General features: G+C 33.7%; 6 protein-coding genes across 7 annotated transcripts; 3 read left to right on the top strand and 3 right to left on the bottom strand.

Annotated features, from left to right (window-relative positions):
* Positions 1–223: 223 nt before the first annotated feature.
* On the top strand, positions 224–4,082 carry zmp-3 (Matrix metalloproteinase-C). Its single transcript, NM_071389.6, has 8 exons — positions 224–356; positions 401–486; positions 1,644–1,872; positions 1,920–2,001; positions 2,322–3,216; positions 3,263–3,400; positions 3,452–3,563; positions 3,882–4,082. The coding sequence occupies exons 1-8, from the start codon at positions 269–271 to the stop codon at positions 3,989–3,991; spliced, it is 1,740 nt and encodes a 579-aa protein (NP_503790.1). The 5' UTR covers positions 224–268; the 3' UTR covers positions 3,992–4,082.
* A 2,439-nt stretch (positions 4,083–6,521) lies between these two features.
* Positions 6,522–9,580, top strand: gtnt-12 (Glycosyltransferase family 92 protein). The gene is made up of 9 exons (NM_071388.3): positions 6,522–6,644; positions 6,736–6,959; positions 7,014–7,102; positions 7,155–7,348; positions 7,717–7,964; positions 8,019–8,125; positions 8,192–8,408; positions 8,453–8,538; positions 9,248–9,580. The coding sequence occupies exons 1-9, from the start codon at positions 6,539–6,541 to the stop codon at positions 9,399–9,401; spliced, it is 1,425 nt and encodes a 474-aa protein (NP_503789.1). The 5' UTR covers positions 6,522–6,538; the 3' UTR covers positions 9,402–9,580.
* Positions 9,581–9,881: 301 nt separating this feature from the next.
* str-46 (Seven TM Receptor) lies at positions 9,882–11,552 on the top strand (the record flags this gene model as incomplete). 2 transcript variants are annotated; one of them, NR_133614.1, is made up of 5 exons in its annotated part: positions 9,882–10,369; positions 10,806–10,872; positions 10,923–10,993; positions 11,199–11,295; positions 11,358–11,413. NR_133614.1 is itself a non-coding variant. In NM_071387.2 (4 exons), the coding sequence occupies 4 exons, from the start codon at positions 9,882–9,884 to the stop codon at positions 11,411–11,413; spliced, it is 984 nt and encodes a 327-aa protein (NP_503788.1). In that variant the 3' UTR covers positions 11,414–11,552. The 2 variants fall into 2 exon arrangements, 1 of the variants encoding a protein (NP_503788.1); NM_071387.2 differs by having other exon boundaries at positions 10,923–11,295; positions 11,358–11,552.
* On the bottom strand, positions 11,322–13,239 carry pals-32 (Protein containing ALS2cr12 (ALS2CR12) signature). Its single transcript, NM_071386.4, has 7 exons — positions 13,131–13,239; positions 12,977–13,070; positions 12,788–12,935; positions 12,464–12,717; positions 11,918–12,089; positions 11,714–11,869; positions 11,322–11,668 (listed from the first exon to the last, which is right to left on the bottom strand). The coding sequence occupies exons 1-7, from the start codon at positions 13,210–13,212 to the stop codon at positions 11,432–11,434; spliced, it is 1,143 nt and encodes a 380-aa protein (NP_503787.1). The 5' UTR covers positions 13,213–13,239; the 3' UTR covers positions 11,322–11,431.
* Positions 13,240–14,264: 1,025 nt separating this feature from the next.
* srh-127 (Serpentine Receptor, class H) lies at positions 14,265–16,573 on the bottom strand (the record flags this gene model as incomplete). Its single annotated transcript, NM_071385.1, has 4 exons — positions 14,265–14,422; positions 14,474–14,783; positions 16,003–16,187; positions 16,231–16,573. 4 exons carry the CDS (start codon positions 16,571–16,573, stop codon positions 14,265–14,267), a joined length of 996 nt encoding a protein of 331 aa, NP_503786.1.
* A 651-nt stretch (positions 16,574–17,224) lies between these two features.
* F37B4.15 (Transposase) lies at positions 17,225–17,622 on the bottom strand (the record flags this gene model as incomplete). Its single annotated transcript, NM_001307832.1, has 3 exons — positions 17,225–17,290; positions 17,335–17,437; positions 17,606–17,622. The coding sequence occupies 3 exons, from the start codon at positions 17,620–17,622 to the stop codon at positions 17,225–17,227; spliced, it is 186 nt and encodes a 61-aa protein (NP_001294761.1).
* Positions 17,623–18,618: the final 996 nt, after the last annotated feature.

Genomic DNA, 18,618 nt, shown 5'->3' with positions numbered 1-18,618 from the left:
TAGAAAAATGTTTACCAATTCTTCAATTCTCGTTAAAATTGTCTATGATTGTGTGTGTATTGGCGTGACAACAAGAGAAAAACCTATCAATCTATTTGGTGGCTGTGACACTGAAAAAAGTCAACTGGCAAGAAAAACGGTGAAGAAGATATCAACCGTATCATCAACTAGACTATTGACCATTGCGTCAAAATAATCAAGAAAGTTTACACTTTTTTTGTATTTGTGCCTTCTGTTTTATTTTCGTCGTCTTCCCCATTTTGGAAAGATGCGGTTAATTTACGTAATAGCAATATTATTGGTTTCCACGTGTCAAGCTGGATTTTTTAGCTCACTAGTTTCAAGGTTTACTGGTGGTAAGTGTATGGTTAACTTTCAAAAAAAAATGGGGAAGTTATAGGTGGAAACTCATCACCTTCTTCTAGTTCAAGTTCTTCATCATTTTCGAATTCAAGGAAGCCATCTCTATCAGATGAGAAAGCAAGGGTAAGTTCTGTTTTAATTTTCGAGAAAAAAATCGAGAAAAAATTAAAACGGCTAATTTATTTATCCGTCTAAATTTTACTTTGGAAATTTTTTTCCGTTCCTCCAATCGTTTCCTAGCAGCCGACAACTCACAAATTATTTGGGTTTGTGATAGAAAGAGACCCGAAATTTGTCGCCCGCTGGAAATTGAAATTGAATTTTTAATTATTTGTATTTTTTTTTGAAAGAGATTTTTGAAAATTTTTGTGGTAGTTTTGAAATTTTGGTTTAAAAAAAAAGTTTGTAAATTCTCACAATTTTTGACACCAGCTATAGATTTCCGGAACAAAACTTAAAATTTAGTCTATTTTCAAAAATTTCTTATTTTTTGAAACAATTTCAAAGTTATTTTGAAAACTTATAATATGCTTTTCATTCATTTCATTACTGTGAAAATTTTAAATAGCGACCGACATCATGCGCCCCACATCTTGCGGCTCGAAATCTTTAGCGGCCGACATCTTAGGAGTGCGATTGTTAATATTTACTTATCAAACCCTCAAATTTCAGCTGCTGGAAATGTGTTTTTTAGTACGTTGTTTTGAAAATTTGTAGACAAGACTACTAGTAAACAGACTTTTTATTTTTAATGAAAATTTTTTTTAAAAACTGGGCTAGTTTCGCTACTGTCACTGTTTGCAACTTCTAGGTTTTTTTAAAAATTTTTATTGGTTTTTTTTATAAAATACACTTAAATCAATGTCACATGTTCCGACCCATACAATATTTTAATACGAATAATTAAAACAAGATAAAAGTAAAAAATGTAGGAAAACATTTTTTTTTGGACGACTTCCAAAATTATGAGTGGCAAAAACTGAGTAATTTTCACTCTTTGACAGTGAATAAAACATTTTTAAAAATTATTGAAAAGTTACATTATGATATTCGGTCATTTTGGGACCAAAGGAGTTGTATTTAACGCTTTCCCAACTGACGCTACTCCACATTTAACCTAAAAAAATTATTTTGCCATATTTTAAGCGTTTAAAACTTTTTCCAATCAATGATTCTAAGATAAAAATCACAAAGATCACTATCAAAGATAACCCTTACACACCACTTCCTTCTTCATATCTTCATTTTTCTCTGATGTCATTTTCATCAATACTTTCCAGAGTTACCTTCAAACATTCGGCTATGTTCCGCCATCAAACTCCCTGCAATCTAGAAATGGCATGGCCGGAGATATACAAAGTGCCGAGCAAGTCTTCAAATCGGCCATTCGAAAATTCCAAGAGTTCGCCGGAATCGCTAAAACCGGATTTCTGGACGCGGCGACGAAAGCAAAAATGGCATTGTCCAGGTGCGGAGTTACAGATGCTCCATTAGCATTGACTTCTGGATGTGAGTTGATCCTTGAAAAGTATTAGCTCAACGTGATCGTATTTCAGCAAGCCAGTTCAAATGGTCTAAAACTCGGCTTACGTATTCTATCGAGAGCTGGTCTTCCGATTTGTCAAAGGATGATGTCAGGTTAGACCATAGTTTTTATTAAAACAATTCTGTTGAGCTTATATGCACAAAACAAACATTTAAGGCACACCCACTTTGATGTAAATTTTCTGAGATAGTTGGAAAAAAAATTACCGAGTTCCGTGCTGTTCTAAATTTAGTGCAGCCTGGAACCCTCTGTCGGACCATGAATAATTTGTTTCTGTCCTATACCCGTGATTTTCATAGAGTAAGCGACGGCAAATTATGAAAAAATATGCAATATTATAATGTAAATTTTATTCCGGACAGTAATACCAGTAGTTCAATTGTTTTTAACACAACTTAAAATGTTTTTGCAGACGTGCCATATCTGAAGCCTACGGTCTCTGGTCGAAAGTAACACCGCTGGAGTTCTCAGAAGTCCCCGCTGGCAGCACTTCGGACATCAAAATCCGATTCGGCGTCCGCAATCACAACGATCCTTGGCCATTCGACGGAGAAGGTGGTGTCCTGGCACACGCTACAATGCCCGAGTCTGGAATGTTCCATTTTGATGATGACGAGAACTGGACCTATAAGGATGCGCGAAAGATTCACAACAATGAAGCGACGGATCTGTTGGCTGTGGCGATCCACGAAGGTGGGCATACACTGGGTCTGGAACACTCGAGAGACGAAAACGCCATCATGGCTCCGTTCTACCAAAAGACCACTGATTCGAGTGGAAATTATGTGTACCCGAATTTGAAGTCGGATGATATTTCCGCGATTCAAGCGATTTATGGAGCCGGAAGCGGGAGATCATCATCTGGTTCTGATTTCGGGGGAAGTAGTGGAGGTGGATCGAGAACTACTGCTCGACCCACAACCACTACTAGAAGCTGGTTTGGAAGATTCTTCGGCGATGATGATGATGATGTTCGATCTCGTACCACCACAAGACGAACCACGTTATGGCCGACCACTCAATCACCATTTTCTGGGGATGATTGGGGATCTGGCTCAGGATCTTCCGGACGTGGCGGAAGTTCCAGTGGAAGTTCCGGCGGTGGATGCCCATCACACATCGACGCGTACACTCCGAGCTCATCCTTCTCCTACGCATTCTCTGGCTCACAAGTCTACACAATTAGTGGGACCAAGGTCACAAAAGTTCAGTCTATCCACGACCTGTTTCCATCTGCTCCAACGCCTGTCAATGCTGCTCTCTGGAATCCGATTTCTGGCTCCATGCTGCTCTTTAGTAGCAACCGGGTGAGTTTCAGGAGCAACAATAAAAATGTTTACTTGAGTTTTTCAGGTGTATAGCTACTATTTTTCGAACATTCGTCAAATCTTCCAAATGGACAGCGGATTCCCAAAAACTCTTCCATCAGACCTAGGATTTTCCGTCTCGGGAGCTCTTCGCTGGATTAACGGGCATCAGATTTTGATGAGCGTATGTTTTTGGAATTTGTTTTCAAAGAGGAGCGTCATGTGCTATTTTCAGAGCGGTGACGAGTTTGCAGTCTATGATGAGTTTTGGAATCAGGTTACGCTGAAGAATAGAATCTCATCTTATTTCCCGAACTTGCCACGTGGTGTTAAAGGAGTTGAATCTCGTAAGTTTAGCATAATATAAAAAATATTTGGTACTTATGGGTTTCGTTCCCCCCAGTATGTTTTCCATAATTTTTAATAGAGACGTGAACTTTTTTTTTCATTCTCAGGCTTAGGAAGATGGTTTCCTAAGCCTGAAAATGAAAATAGTAGTAAAATAAACTTTCACGTGTGTAAAATTAAAAATTCAGTATTAAATAATTAAATGAACATTTTGGGGGGAACGAAACCCATAAGTACCAAATATTTTTAAAACATTTGTGACCTACTAATCCGTCTTTTTTAGTGAAAAATTATTTATCAATTTTCAAAATTTTCAGCAGCCGGATCTGTCATCACTGCCTTCACTTCGAATCAAGTGTTCGAATATAACTCTAGAACCAAATCCATCGGACGTCAATCTGGATTTTCCAGTTATATCGCCTGTTAATACTGAATATCTCATAAGTCGCTATTTTTCTTCTGCTGTAAATCATATTTCTCACTCCAAACTACTAATAATTAATGAAGTTTTCAAATTGAAATTTTTTTTCGCATAGAAAAGTGTGTTTTTTTTTTATTTTCGAAAAATTCTTTGATTCGTTCTGAGAAATTTTTTATGGTGGCTTTAATGTAGATTTTCCGAAAAGGGAGTCATTTTTTTCATTCAAACACAGCCCAAATAATAACTTGAACCAAAACTTGGTTTACGTTGCGCTTAAGTTTGAACCAATTCTATTACTGGACAACCCAAAACATTAAATTTACCCATTAAGGTACATGCTCAAATAATGCTTGCCTTATAATTTGCCAATTGCTGATCCAAGTTGTTATCCCTTGGCCAAACTTGGAACAGAAGTTACAGATCGTTTATAAATTGTATGCTAATAGTTACCGTGTTCATTATTTTGTTAGTTATTCTATTAGTTAGTGATTAGTTATTCATGCAAATTAACAAATTAAATATACTGAATGGTAATAGTTAATCATCCAACAAAAATAGTTATTTATCGATGTGTTAGTAATAAACCTGAAAAACATCATTTTTTCAAAGTTAAAACAGAAGCATATTCACAATCAAGCTAACATTTCACGTCTCTTTGTGCTATTAATATTTTCACGAAATTCCTGCTTTTCGAGTCCTTGCATGATTTATTCAAGGGTATCAAGTTTTTCCTATTTTTAAAAGCACATCTATTCCGCATTCCGTTTGTTTCCGGTAGGTTTCTTTGAAATTAAGTATTGCTATTTGAAAAATAATTTATTTTGAATTATGTCTCAAAATGTGAAGCCTTATTTCAACTAATCGTGAAAATGTTTTTCTAAAACGTAATAAATGCCAAACTTGAAAACAGTTTTTTTTTTTTTTTGAGAGCTCAGATGTTTTCAGGAGGTCAAATAATGGGTTTTTTTTTAATTTTTTATGTACGAAAAATTGAAAATAAATATAATAGTTTTATTTGAAAAGAAAATAATTTTTTATTTTCATATGGAAAGCTGTTAGGATTTCTGTTATGAAGCTAATAATATTTTTTGAAAACAAAGTAATTTTTTTTCAGTAGTCTTAGTTTTTTTAATTTCAAAATGATTTTGCAATTTGTGAAACAAAAATTAGATTCTAAAAAAGTTATAAATTATCAAAAATATCTCTTATGAAATGCTCTTATGGACTAAAATTCTCTTATGAAACAACTTCCCGATTTTTTAGGAAAGTGAAGTAGAAAAGTAAGTTTCTGTTTAAAAAAATTCGCGACTCCAAAGAAAAACCAGAAAAAATATGGAAATTCTAGAGAAATTCTTTTTATAATTAACTTAAAATTTAAAACTTTGGCTGTTGATTATCAGTGGCTTTCAGTATTCAAAAGTGAAATCACAGGTTGATAAGAGTGAACTTAAAATCAAAAATTAGTTTTACTTTCGTTTCCCGAGTTTGTTTTGTGGGAGTTTTCGGGTACTGTTCTTTATGAGTTATAAGCAACAATACATATTTTTGAAAGGGGAAATTGATAAATAACTATTGTTTGAAAATACATTTTTTCCGGCCTTTGAGAACTTTATTATTCACCCGAACAAAATTTTTGCAAAAAATCAATATCATAATTCTAAATTCTAATTTTTATGTAATTTCCCTTATAGTCATCTTCCACGTCCCTCCGCCATCTCGTCCCTTATCAAGAATGCAAATAGACTGGTGTTGCCCCTACTCCTCAAAGCACACTTTTACAAGATGACCAGTTCTATTTGCAGTACCTCCTTTTCTATGACACCTTTTGAAATACGTTTTGGGAAATCTAGTTATCAAATATTAATATTGTAGAAAAATATGGGATATGTACTTTATTTTCCAATTTAAATTTTGCTCAACTCTTACACCCCGCAAAACTTTTTTTTCACATTTTTTGGATCTGTAGTTTTTTTTTGGCAATTTTCGGTTATTTTTTCATGATTTTTTGCCAGACTTTTGAATGTCTCATCTTTTGTTTTTTTTTATTTTTCTGAATTCTTTAATTTTCTGGGATTTCTTTTTTCTCTTTACATTTTGTTTAAAAAAGCTACAAAATTTTTCGAAAATTGTCCTGATCATTTCTGTTCCAAAATAAATTGTAACAATTTTAAACTAAAATTGCAAGATTATCAAAACAAAATTGTGAAAATTTCCAAAAAAAGGTAAAATTTTCAGAGAAATTTGTAAAAAAATTTCAAAAACTTTCAGAGAAGTTTCTGTATTAATAAAAGTATTTTAAAAGTTGCAAAAATTGCCAAGAAAAAGACACCTTTCTAATTTTATAGTGAAAGTAAAAATTCATGATGATTTTTGCAACACATTTTAAAAATATTATTGAAAAAATAATTTTGGTAAAAAACCATTCAGAAAATATTTTCGTTTTACTAAATCCACTATTTTTTTTGGTTTTGAATTGTTCAATATAAGCTCAAAACTTTGAATAAAATCAGTTTTCAATATAAATTTCTCATTTTACAGCAGAGCCCACGACCAATGCTCAACAGAAACACGGCAATATGTTTAATAGCGCTTTGCTTCATCTCTTTTTTGTTCATGTTTTCACGAAACACCTGTAATATACAAGAACAGTATGGAATTTGTAAGTTTTCAAAAAAAAATTACAAATACTTTTTTAAACAATATAAACTGTAATGTGAAAAATATCAGAATAATTTTTTTTTAATTTTCAGCTCTCTTGCAACTTCCATTTTTCTCAAATTCCACCGAATCATTAAAAAATATCTCTGGCTTAGTTTCACTGCAACCTGAATATGTTGAACCATTGACACCTAGACCTACTCCATCGAAAGAAGAAGTTCCGGATTCCGGAGATGATGAGGTCGTGGGTGGAGAATCCGCCATGTCGTATTTCAAAAAGTTGTCTGGGTCTATAAAAGACTTTATAAATAGTAGAGTAAGTCCTATAAAAATTCAGCTATTTTTTTATTACTATTTTAAAATTTTTCAGTCTGGAAGCGGTGAAAAAATAAATGTTCTGGCTGCATATTCATATAAGGATCACTTTTCTGCAACCATATCAATTCCGAAAAAGATTGGGTAATTTTTTTAAACAAATTTTATAAATTTGTTAAAAATATAATAATTTCAGGACAATTGCCTATTGCCGATATGTTGGAGCAGATGGAAAAGAAGTTGCGGAGCCGGTTTTATCTCAAATTTACCCGTTTTTTGTGGTATATTGCAGTCGGAGAAACAATGTAACGACACTTGGAATTACGGGTGACAAAAACGAATTGATTAGTACGGAGAATTCGGTTAAATTAATAAGAAGGAAATTTAAAGGTGAGACTTTTTCTAAAGTTAAATTTAAGACTTGTCACGTGGTCTCAGGCTGTCCCCTTTCGTTTTGATCTACGTAGATCTACAAAAAATGCGGGAGTTGAGACGCAGAGTTCTTAAAAACTTTTCAGCCAAGAAAAAAGTCAATGAGTTTTTATTTGGATTACGTTTTGATAACTTTCATTTACACGTTTTCAAAAATTCACGCCTACAAAAATGCGCGATATTAATCAAAAAATTCACATTTTTAAAAATATGGTAATTTACCAAACTTTGACAGAAAATTTTAGGAAATCCAAAAATTTGGAGTTATTCAAAAAAAATACTTTTTTACTTTTTCCATTATTTTTTTGAGTTAAAAAATCTTTCAGAATACCAACACAATGTCTCCTTCTGCCTAGCCCCAATATACGGGAAAGAGCCAAAGTGGCTTCATTTCGTGGAGCTCGTCGAGCATTACAAATTGCAAGGCGTCAACAAATTCTTCATTTACATCCGTGAAATTAACGAGTATGATCGGAAACTAATCGATAGCTACGTGGAAAGTGGCGAGGTGGAGATTATCGATATTCCTGGAACTGTTGCAGACGTCATTGCCCAACAGTTAATGGCTGTAGCTGTAGGTTTTTTTTGGGAATTTTCAACTATTTTTTAAGTTAAAAAATGCTTTCAGGATTGCCTTCTGAGAAGTCGTACCTTTTCAAAATGGTCAATTTATGCGGATATAGACGAACGTTTGATTATGACAGATGATCGTATAACTATTGACGGATTTTTGAGGTAAAAATATAAATCTAAATCTCTAAACTTTATACAAAAATAATTTTCTTTTTTAATTTTCTTCAGAACTATAACAGACGAGACGATCGGCTCAATAGCCTTCCCGCAACGTTGGATAATGAAGCGAGACCTACTTCCGGCAAAATTCGAAAACGACGAGCAAGTTATTGAAACGATGCCCACGCGTGCGTGGCACGAGACAACTAGCGCCGCACTGAAAGGTCATCCTGTGTGCAATGAGCAACAGAGCTGCTGGGCAAAGGATATTGTGCACAATGAAAAGGTTTACATTTGAATGTATATAGATATTGACAATTTGTTTTTCAGGCGATTCGAATGCTTGTTCACGAAGTGGAAACTTTTTATCCCGGATTTCGGGAATTGTTTTTAGACCCATCAATTGGTTACATAAGGTTTGGTTTTAAATTTCGAATTGTAGCTTGTAGTTTGTAGTTTGTAGTTTGTAGTTTGTAGTCTCTTCTTTGAAAACGCGAGTGTAGTAATTAGTACGTTGGCTTCATGTTTCAAATTTAGTTGGAGGTGGTTTGTTTCGAACTGTGCAATTTGTTTATTTCTACTTTGTAGTTTTCAATTCCGAGTTTGTAGTTTGTAGTATGTAGTTTGTAGTTTAGAGTTTGTAGTTTGTAGGTAGTTTAAAGTTTGTATTTTGTACTTTGCACATCGAGTTTAGTAATTAGTTTTTAGTTTCATTTTTTGGCTTCGCTTGATGGTTTTTGCTTTAACGGTACTTTTGGCAGTTTGAAGATTTTAATTTGTAGTTTGTAGTTTGTAGTTTCTAGTTTGTAGGTTGTAGCTTCCAGTTAAAAGTTCGATTTTCAAAAAATCAATTGTTTTATATTTTTGAAATTTTGAACAAAAATTCGAAAAGTTTCAAAATTGAATTTTCCCATAATTTGAAAATTAGAAGTTCTAACTTAAAACTTTCGAAATTTATTTGTTCGTTAATTTGTTTCGTTTATCCGAATATTAAAATTTTTTGAAATTTCAAAAAATCGATTTTTTTTGTTACTTCGTCTGTGATTTGAAGTGTTTCACCTAGGTTTTTACATAAATTTAGTAACTTAAAATCAATTGATGGAAATTTTAGGTTGAAATTTTTAGACACTACCGCGACGTCACAATGCAGTCTTGGGAGCACAACAACGTGGCAAATCTCAAAAAATTCGGTCCATTTTCCAACACAACGTACCCTCCAACAATAGGATCGAAATTACTGAAAAACGTGTTCAGTCGTCTTCATCGGGTTTATAATTGAATATTATATCGGGTTATTTGTAGTTCTATCATTTTTTTTTATTTTGTTATTTTATATTGTTATTTAATTAACGTTTTCTTATTCTGAGAACGTTCTCTGCGGGTACGTGATTTGAATTTTGTTAGGCATGTTATTGTGATTGATATTTGCCAAATAAATATTTTTGCCAATTGCATTTTTTTGACATTTTTTTTGTGTTTTAAGATTTTTCAACAAAAAAAATACGAAAAAAATTATTAACTGAAGTGTTCCGAAGATCATTCAAAACAGACAGCTTTGTCACATGTTTTCGCTGAAAACTCATAATTATACCATTTCGGGGTATAATTAGAAGACGAATCTCATTCCTCAGACGTATCGAGCGCTCGAGCCAAACTTGAAGAGCCAAAGCTTCTTGCACTTGAAAATTGGTTTTACAGATCTTACTGATCTCACGACTCTTCAAAGGTTCAATTTTATTGAGAGCGGCTGGTTATTGTAATGCTCCGCTATTTTGAATATTTGGATATTTTCACTAAACTGGGAATCTTCACAGCATCCTTCTCAAACTTCCTGCTTATCTATCTTACTTTATTTTACATCCGACAAATTCGTGGAACCTATAAGCAAATGGTTGTGATCTTAGCGCTCACTGGAATTGCTTTTTCCAGCTGGGAGCTACTTGCTCGACCATTTGCTCATAACTATAATCGAGCTTTCGTGTTTTTTAGCCTAAACACCCAAAATTCCTTATTTCTTGTTCAAATTTCGGTGGCAGTTTATGCAGGATTTTATCTCTTCATTCTGGCATTTTTTGTAGTTCAATTTGTCTTTCGCTATGTAAGCCTGGTAAATCCAATTTCTACGAGAAAATTTGGCGGTTTTGGATGTATCCTTTGGATGGGATATCCGTTGATTTGTGGGGGTGTTTATGGCGGTTTGTTGAGCTGGGCAGGAAGTCCCGACGAGTATTCGGATGACTATTTGAGGTGAGAGTTCTGGTCAAGGTCACGGGGTTCTGGGGCTTTCCCCATTGAATTTTCCGCGCTCCATTGGTAAACGTCCGCCGGCCAACGCGTGGGAAAGTCTTGAACTCCACACGGACAAATACGTTTAATTTTACAACTAAAATCGAGCCGCGACGCGACACGCAACGCGCCGTAAATCTATCCCAGATATGGCCGAGCCAAAATAGCCTAGTTCGGCAAACTCTTAAATTTCAATTTTTAAGAACAACATTTCTTCAATTTTCGATTTTTCAAAAATGAAAAAAAATGTAAATTTTGTCTAAAAAATAAAAATTGATTTTTCAAAAATCTAAATTTTTCGTTGTTCGATTTTAGAAAAAAAAGGTATGAGACACGTTCTTTTTGTAAATTATACCAGCTCTGCGTGTATGGAAAACCAAAATTCTGATTATTTCAGAAATACATTTTTGGATTCTTACGACTTGGATATAACCCAGACAGCTCGATTTGTCTTAATTCCTTATGTACGTTTTTTTTAATTTTTTAAATATTTTTTCAAATATCAAAATTTTAGGCTTCTGATGACTCGTTACGATGGCGAAATCTATCTTTTATCATTTGTGGTGGATCCTTATTAACCGTTCAGTACGTCATAATAATCATCTGTGCTATAAAAATGCACTCGGCTATGGAGCGCGAACTCCGAAAGTTCTCGGTCCGAAACCGAAGTGTTCAGCGGCAATTTTTTCGAGCTCTCATCGTGCAAACCTTGGTGCCGACTTTTCTTTTTGTGGTACCTGCGATGCCACTTCTCATGGGTCCGTTGTTTGATATTGAGTGGGATTTGCAGACTGGCGGAATTATTGCTCTTTTGAGTGTCTATCCGCCAATCGATTCATTTGTTTTTATTATGATCGTGTCGGAGTATAGGAAAGTTGTGAGCAATGGTGAGTGAATTTTTAAGATTAAAAAAAAATAATTGTTGAATTAATTACTAAAGTAACTTTAGGTTTGTGTCGAAGAAAAAAGATTTCCAATCATTCAACAGACGTCTTCATTATTTGATTTTTGTTCGAATAACAATTAATCTTCCAATGCTGGCTGTGAAGTAGACGTTCCAACTTGGTTCCCATTAGACTGTTGCAAATCCATCTCAATTTGATCTCCAACTTTTTCAATTTCTGTGATAAAGTTTTCAATTGACCGGGCGTACTTTTCAATTGCAGCCTCATCTTGTTTTGCAATCGCTTTTGGCAAATGTACACCAAGAAAACGAATTTCTCTAGAGTCCATAGTTTGTTTCAGGGTTTTTATGTAGTTCTGAAAATAATAATTGATACTACTGCAGGTATTCTAAGTTCCAACCACGCAGCAATTGACTACGAGTTGGTCAATATTATTGTCAGCAATAATGTATTGGTTGAATTGATTCACTTGCGTTAAAAATGTAGATCTTGAAATGGCGATTTCGTTTAAATTACTTGCAACGCTGAAATCGCTTTCTTCGGAACCAGTAGCGCACTGAAAATATTTTTTTAAATGATTTTTTGGCAACCTGATTGAACTTACGTATGGTTCGATTTCTTTCAACAATTTCACAGTTTCGTGGACAGGCTTCATGAGAATTAGAAATTTATTCAGAAGGGCTTTTGTAGCTGCATTAGCTCTTTGACATTGGATTACGGCTGTCAGACGGTCGATGTGATCGATTTCTTGTTTGTGCTCTTCGAGCAATTGGAGCCTGAAAACTAAGTTCAATTTTAAAGGAAATTTTTGAAAGCTGGCAAAACTGAAGCTTTTGGGAACAAAAAACCATTGCGGTTTGGTAACTGATCGGGAATTTGTCTAGGTGCGGCCAAAATCAAAATTAAATTGAAATGATTTAGAGAAAATAAAAGACAGAAAAATGAGAAACTCCCAGAAATTTCTAAAAATCCAGAAAATCACGAAAGGATGACATTCCGAAGTCGGGCCAAAAATCCCATGAAAAAAGGACAAAAAGACAAAATTTGAAAAAAAAAGTAGTGAGAAAAGTTTGCCCGGGTTGGAGAGTTAAACAAGATTTATTTGAAAAATCCTACATATCTTAATTTCCAAATCTGAAAAAAAACCCACCGCTTCTCTTCGAAATTTTTCTTCTTCACATTCAATTGATCTTCTAGAATTTTTTCACTCTTGCTATGAAATTCATCGCTCATATTTTGAATTTCTTTGCTATGTGCTTCCAAGGTCTTGCTCCGCTCGTCTTGGACAGACTCTATTTTGTCATCAATGCTCTTAACTTTCTGCTTCCCGTCATTTTTAGCTTCTTTTATATTTTCTTCCAATTTTGATATTTCCGCGTTGTGTTCTGCCTTCATTTTACTGATCTGAAAATGGCTTAGGATATGAACAAAAAAAAACTTCAAAAAAAACGGTATCTTTTAAAATCCAACCTACCGCCATTTGATGTTTCATTTCAGCAGCTTGTTGGTCTTCCTTGCTTCTAAACCTCGCTTCTAGCATTTTTTCTTCATGCTCAAAGCATTTTCTTGAAATTTCATCAGAATGCATTTCATTCTCATTGTCTACTTTTGCCATCAATTCTCTGGAATTTTTCATTCAAGATTTTTTTTCAATTTTACATACCGAATTTGACGATCATTTTCTTGCCGAGCAGCATTCAGACGACCATCAGCTGCGCTGGCTGCATCTGCTATTCCTTGATTCGATTTTTCTCTTTCTGAAAAAAAAAAACAATTTTTCAAGATTAACCAAGATTTTCATATGTTCTGGCAGATACCGGTTTCCATCTCTCTGAGGCGGTTCTCATGATCTCCACGACATTTATCTTGTTGTTCTCGGAGATTTTCAATCCTGCCCATAACTTTTGAAGTATTAAAATGCTAAAAATGAAGAGAAAATTGAAACCTTGTTGAGAATACACAATAACGCGTACTAAAAAAACCATCAAAAACTTAAAAAATTGATTTTTGGAACCAATAAGAAATACAATTTTTACTGCAACTGACTTTACCAATAGCCATTTTAAACGGAGAAATAAGAATGAGGAAGTAATCATGTGAACAAATGTGTTTGTGTGTATGACTGTTCAATACTGATAGTAAAAATTTGATATGGCGCGATAAAAACCGTTGTGAAATCAATTAAAAGTAAAGTTTCTCGAAAATTTATTTGGAAGTTTAAGATTTTCCGCAAAAGTTTTCGAAACGATATTGATAGTGCAGTAGCGTCTGTAAGTTTTTTTCACCAAAATAAAAAAAAACCTCAATAATACTAATGCTTATTTGTCAAGATAAGAGCTACAACGGAAGGAAGTAAAAAGGTGAACATTTTGACTCAGAAAAATAAATAAAATGACCAATTAGATTAGCTTTAAGTATGCATAGGTCAAGAATTATTTTTAAATTCCTGTGCAAATGAGTCATCTATTGTGTTTTTAAACGTTTTTGGCTATATTAATTTTTTTCTTATTTATTTTTAAAATTTAATTAGACGTTTCCGGAAAAATAATTGATATCCCGTAAAAAATGGACTAAAATACGATATTTTATCGTTTCATTCTAGCTCTTTTTTGCGGAAATTAATACTTGTGTATTACAAATTCCAACCGCTGCGACACCGAGAAGTTGCCAAAATTTGAGATTTTAGCAAATAATACCATTTTTCCAACATTTTAAGCCGTCATAACTTTTTTCCGAAACATTCTCAGATTACGAACTTTGGTAGTTTTGGACCATTTTGGATCTAAAAAAGCAAAGTCTCGAATTAGTACTCCACCTTTAAGATCAACATCTACGCACTGAAAAATGCAGCTGCTCAATTCCACTTTTGATATTTGTCCTGTAAATAGAGTGCTGATCTTTAACTAGCACACTTTTTTAAACCAAAAATCCATAGTATTGAAAAATAAATTTTATTTAAAACTAGATCCTCTGACATTAGTTTTAACTTTCCAACGACATTTAAATATCCGTAAGGTTGCCATACGATACGGTTGATGAACAAGAAGAAGTAGAACTGTTGACAAGAATCCGTGCATAGAGACTGATACGAAAATTCCATTGGTTATTGCTAAATTGAGATTTAAAGACTTGAAATTAAATTTGTTTTATAAAAACCAACCTTGATTATGATAGCCCATTGGCACAAGATAGAATAGGCTCAAAAGTGGGCAAAACACCACAACTACCGGAAGCCCTGTCTGCGCTATCAGCGCATACAGAAATTTTCGGTGAAGGGCAATTGTGTACTGTGAAGACGTGTTCCGGCGGGCTTGGACTGCGAGAATTTTTACAGTTAGTGCAATGAAAGAGGTCATTAAGATTATTTGCATTGAGGCAAATATGGCGACGACGATTATTGCAGGCAATGGGTTCAATGTGAAAACGAAGAGCGGGACGGTTTTCGTGTAAACTGAGTAGCATGGGATTTGCTGAAAATTAAGTGTTTTATTTGGTATTTTAGTGTATCGAACACTTAAACCAACATTTGGGATATTATAAATTACTTAATATGGAGCTAGAAAATTAAATTTTATATGCTCACACGTGGCGTCAGAGTGTCTCATTTCGGCTTGATCTACGTAGATCTACAAAAATGCGGGAGAAGAGACGCAGACTTCTCAACTGATTTCGCAACGTGCTGACGTCACATTTTTTTTGGGCAAAAAATTCCCGCATTTTTGTAGATCAAACGGTAATGGGACAGCCCGGCACCACGTGTGCTCATAAAAAAGTTCTATAGTCCTAAAATGTTTGAAAACTTTTTTGAAATTTTTTAAATTTACAGTCGAAAAGTGGTGAAAACTCAGTTTTCATTTGTCATAATTTTTCGACCAAAATTGTTTTTAAACGATTTTTAATTAATTTGCGTTTCAGTTTGAACATTCCAACAGTTCACATCAGGGCTGGGAACTTTTTGGTTTTTTTGTTTTTTGTTTTTTGGTTTTTTTGGTATTTTGACGAAAAATCGATTTTTTGGTTTTTTGGTTTTTTGGGACCAAAAAAACAAAAAAATCCAAAAAAAAATGTTTACCGTGTCTAGTCTCGACTCGAGACTATTTTGTATTAAAATACATTAAAACATGTATTTTAACACAGTTGTGACGTCATAAATGTATTTTAATACATTTTGCAACATTACTTGAATAACTTGAATAAATCAACTTAAGCATCAAAAATATTTTGGTCTTTTTTTTTGGTTTTTTTTGGTTTTTTTGGTTTTCGAAAATTTCAATTTTTTGTTTTTTGTTTTTTGGTCCAAAATTTTTTTTTGGTCCCAGCACCGGTTCACATCTGCAGCATTTTTCGAAATTACTCAAAATGCCACATTTTTGGAAAATTCTGCAATTTACCAAGACTAAAAATTGTGAAAAATCTAAAAACATTTTTGGAGGGTTTTAATTAAGATGTTTGATAATAATTTAATTTCTAAAACTGTGTGACGTCACATTTATTTTGTGGATCAATTCAAGAAGGTCATCTTTGATGACGTCATTTTTTGGAATATGTGATTCAAGCGCAAAAAGCTTCCAGAGCAGAAACGTGCCAGAGACTAATTTTATTATACATACATAATCTAAAACCTTGTTTATTTAATCTATTCATAACACTTTTTAGCTTTTGATCGCACTAGTTCGAAAAAAAACTAACTTTCAAAACATATGGCACTGCTTCTTCTTGATAAGGCACAAAAAATAAAAGTGGAATGAAATATGTGCAACTTGCAAAATAGTGTATCAAACATAACTTTTTTCGAATTTTTTTCCACTTTTTCAGATTTCGAGCGAGCAAAAACCATCGATTCTCGTACACCTTAACCATGGTAGCCACGAGTACTGAAAAAATCGAGTTTGAAAAAAATTTTCTCATCTGGCTCACCGGCAACTATGGTGACAGATAGATAAACTTGAAATCTAGTATCTAGACCTAGCTCTGATAATACTCCAATTCCATTTCCAGCCATATAGGGGAAAGTGACAAATGGAATCGCGAGTAGACTCCAGTAGACATCTAAAATTGAGCTCCAAACGTGGAGGCTCAACAGTGACCACTTCACAGAAGCCATTCCATGGGGTGTGTGGAATATGATAACGATTGCGCCAAAAATATGAGATGGATATTGAAAAAAAGACATAGAGTGTAGAGTTGTAGAGAGAAAATCTGTAGTGTCAAAATATGTCACAGTTGAGTTGCAAATTTCCAATTGGTTTGCTGTGCTCATTTATTTGAAAATTTGGTAGGTGAGGGGAGAAGAATGAAATGTGCAACTGAATCAATTTGAGTGAGTAGTTCTGATTTTGTTCAATATGTATTTTCACCTGCGACTGCGCCAATGCAATAATTTTTTCTGCTGATCTATGAGAAGATGAACAGGTATAATTAAGGTGTCTAGGAGGGATTTTTTTTATTATTGACGGAGTTTGTCACGTAATAAACCAAAAAATGAGTCATGAAAAAGAGCACTATTCAAAAAGTCACAGAGTTCCCAAAAATTTCCGAAAGTTTTTAACTGTTTTGCAAAGCTACCAAAAGTTTCTAGAACTTTTCAAAAATTATCAGATATTGCCAGACATTCTACAAAGTTTCCAGAATTCTACAGAAGTTTTGTAAAATTTCTCAGTATTTTTGAGAAGTCTCTAGAAATTTCCAGGAATTCCCAGAGGCTTTAAAAGTTTCCCAGTTTTTTTTAATAGCTTTACAAAGCTTTTGACACTTTCTAGAACTTTCCGAAAAATGCTAGAGATATGCTAGAGTTTCCAAAAACTTTAAAATGTTCCAGAATTGTTAAAAACAATTTCAACCTCCAGTTTTTCAAATTTCTTTTTGTTTAAATAGAGTTGTTTAAATATAGTTGTACTGAAAAAACAAGTGTTCATTTATTTGTTGCATTTCCGGAATGTGACAAATAGGCAAAGTGATGGTTCAATCGAAGAAACGTCTGAAATTAGATATAAACCTCAAAAACTGCAATATTTGGCTTACTCGGGGCCTTCTTCCTTCGCTTATATCAATTTTCGCTTTTTGCAAATGATGCGCCAAATGTGAACTGAACACCTGGTTTATGTTAGTAAAGCGCAGTGGTTTGCTGAAATTAAAAACGAGTGGAAATTTCTTATGAATATATATTTTTGAAATTTTTTTCCCAAAATACACAGAACAAAATCAAAAAAATTTGAAACAAAAAACAGTAAAAAAACTGAGAAAATCAACAATTAAATTATAACTTCAATTTTGATAACAAAACAAAACTCACTTTTCTCGATTCTCCATTTCGTAAAGAGAATAAATTTACAATGAACACTCGGATGAAAAACTGGGAAACGGCACACTGCGTCTCTCTTACTCGTCGTTTTTTCACCCGACTGACTACGTTGGCTACATCTTCACTACACATTTCCGTCGTTATTGCAAACACTTTGTGTAGTCACTTTACAATATTGATTGTGTCATAGAATATACATTTGCAAGGCATTTGAAGAATGAGGTTGTTTATCGAAGATGGAAAATAGACCCAAAATACATATTTTATAATTGTATGGTTTTTTTTTAATTCCCGATGCAATTAAACACCTTTATTTATAGTGATTTCCTCAACAAATTATTTTTTTATTTCAAAACCAGCCGTTCGCACGCGCACAGCGCGTGCTCCGACTGGCGTACGCTAAATTATTTTAAAAAATTGTCAAGTACTAAGACTTTTGTAAAGTTGGATTTTTTATTCTGGGGTTTTGCGGACCTTCAACAAAGTTCTAGTAGCTTACTAAATTTTCTAGATTTTTTTAGAACTTCTGAACGTTTTCTGATTTTTCTAGGCTTTACTCTAGAATTTTCCTGAATTTTCTAGAAAGTTGTAAAAGTTTCAAGGAAGGTCAAAAGACAAAAACTCACTTTTTCTTGAATTTGAGAATCCCTACAGCAATATTACAGTACCCCGACCATAACCTTCCACTAACCTCAAACCAATATCCCTTCAAAAGGTGAAAAATCAATTTTTCCAAACTACAGTAATCCTACAGTAATCCTACATTACTTCTACAGTAATTCTCTCAAATTTTCCAGAATGTTCTGGAACAGTCTAGAATTTTCCAGAAATTTCGTGAAATGTCTCGAACTCTCCCGATTTTTCCAGAAAGTTCTAGAACATCCCAGAATTTTCTCGAATTTTCTTGAAGGTTCTAGAATATTCCAGAATATTCCAAAACTTTCCAGAAGGTTCTAGAACATTCCAGCATTTTCTCAAAATTTACTGAAGGTTGTAGAACAATA

Source organism: Caenorhabditis elegans, chromosome V (assembly GCF_000002985.6).
Source record: "Caenorhabditis elegans chromosome V".
In the NCBI taxonomy this organism is placed as follows: Eukaryota; Metazoa; Nematoda; class Chromadorea; order Rhabditida; family Rhabditidae; genus Caenorhabditis; species Caenorhabditis elegans.
This window is presented reverse-complemented; position numbering and strand designations above follow the sequence as displayed.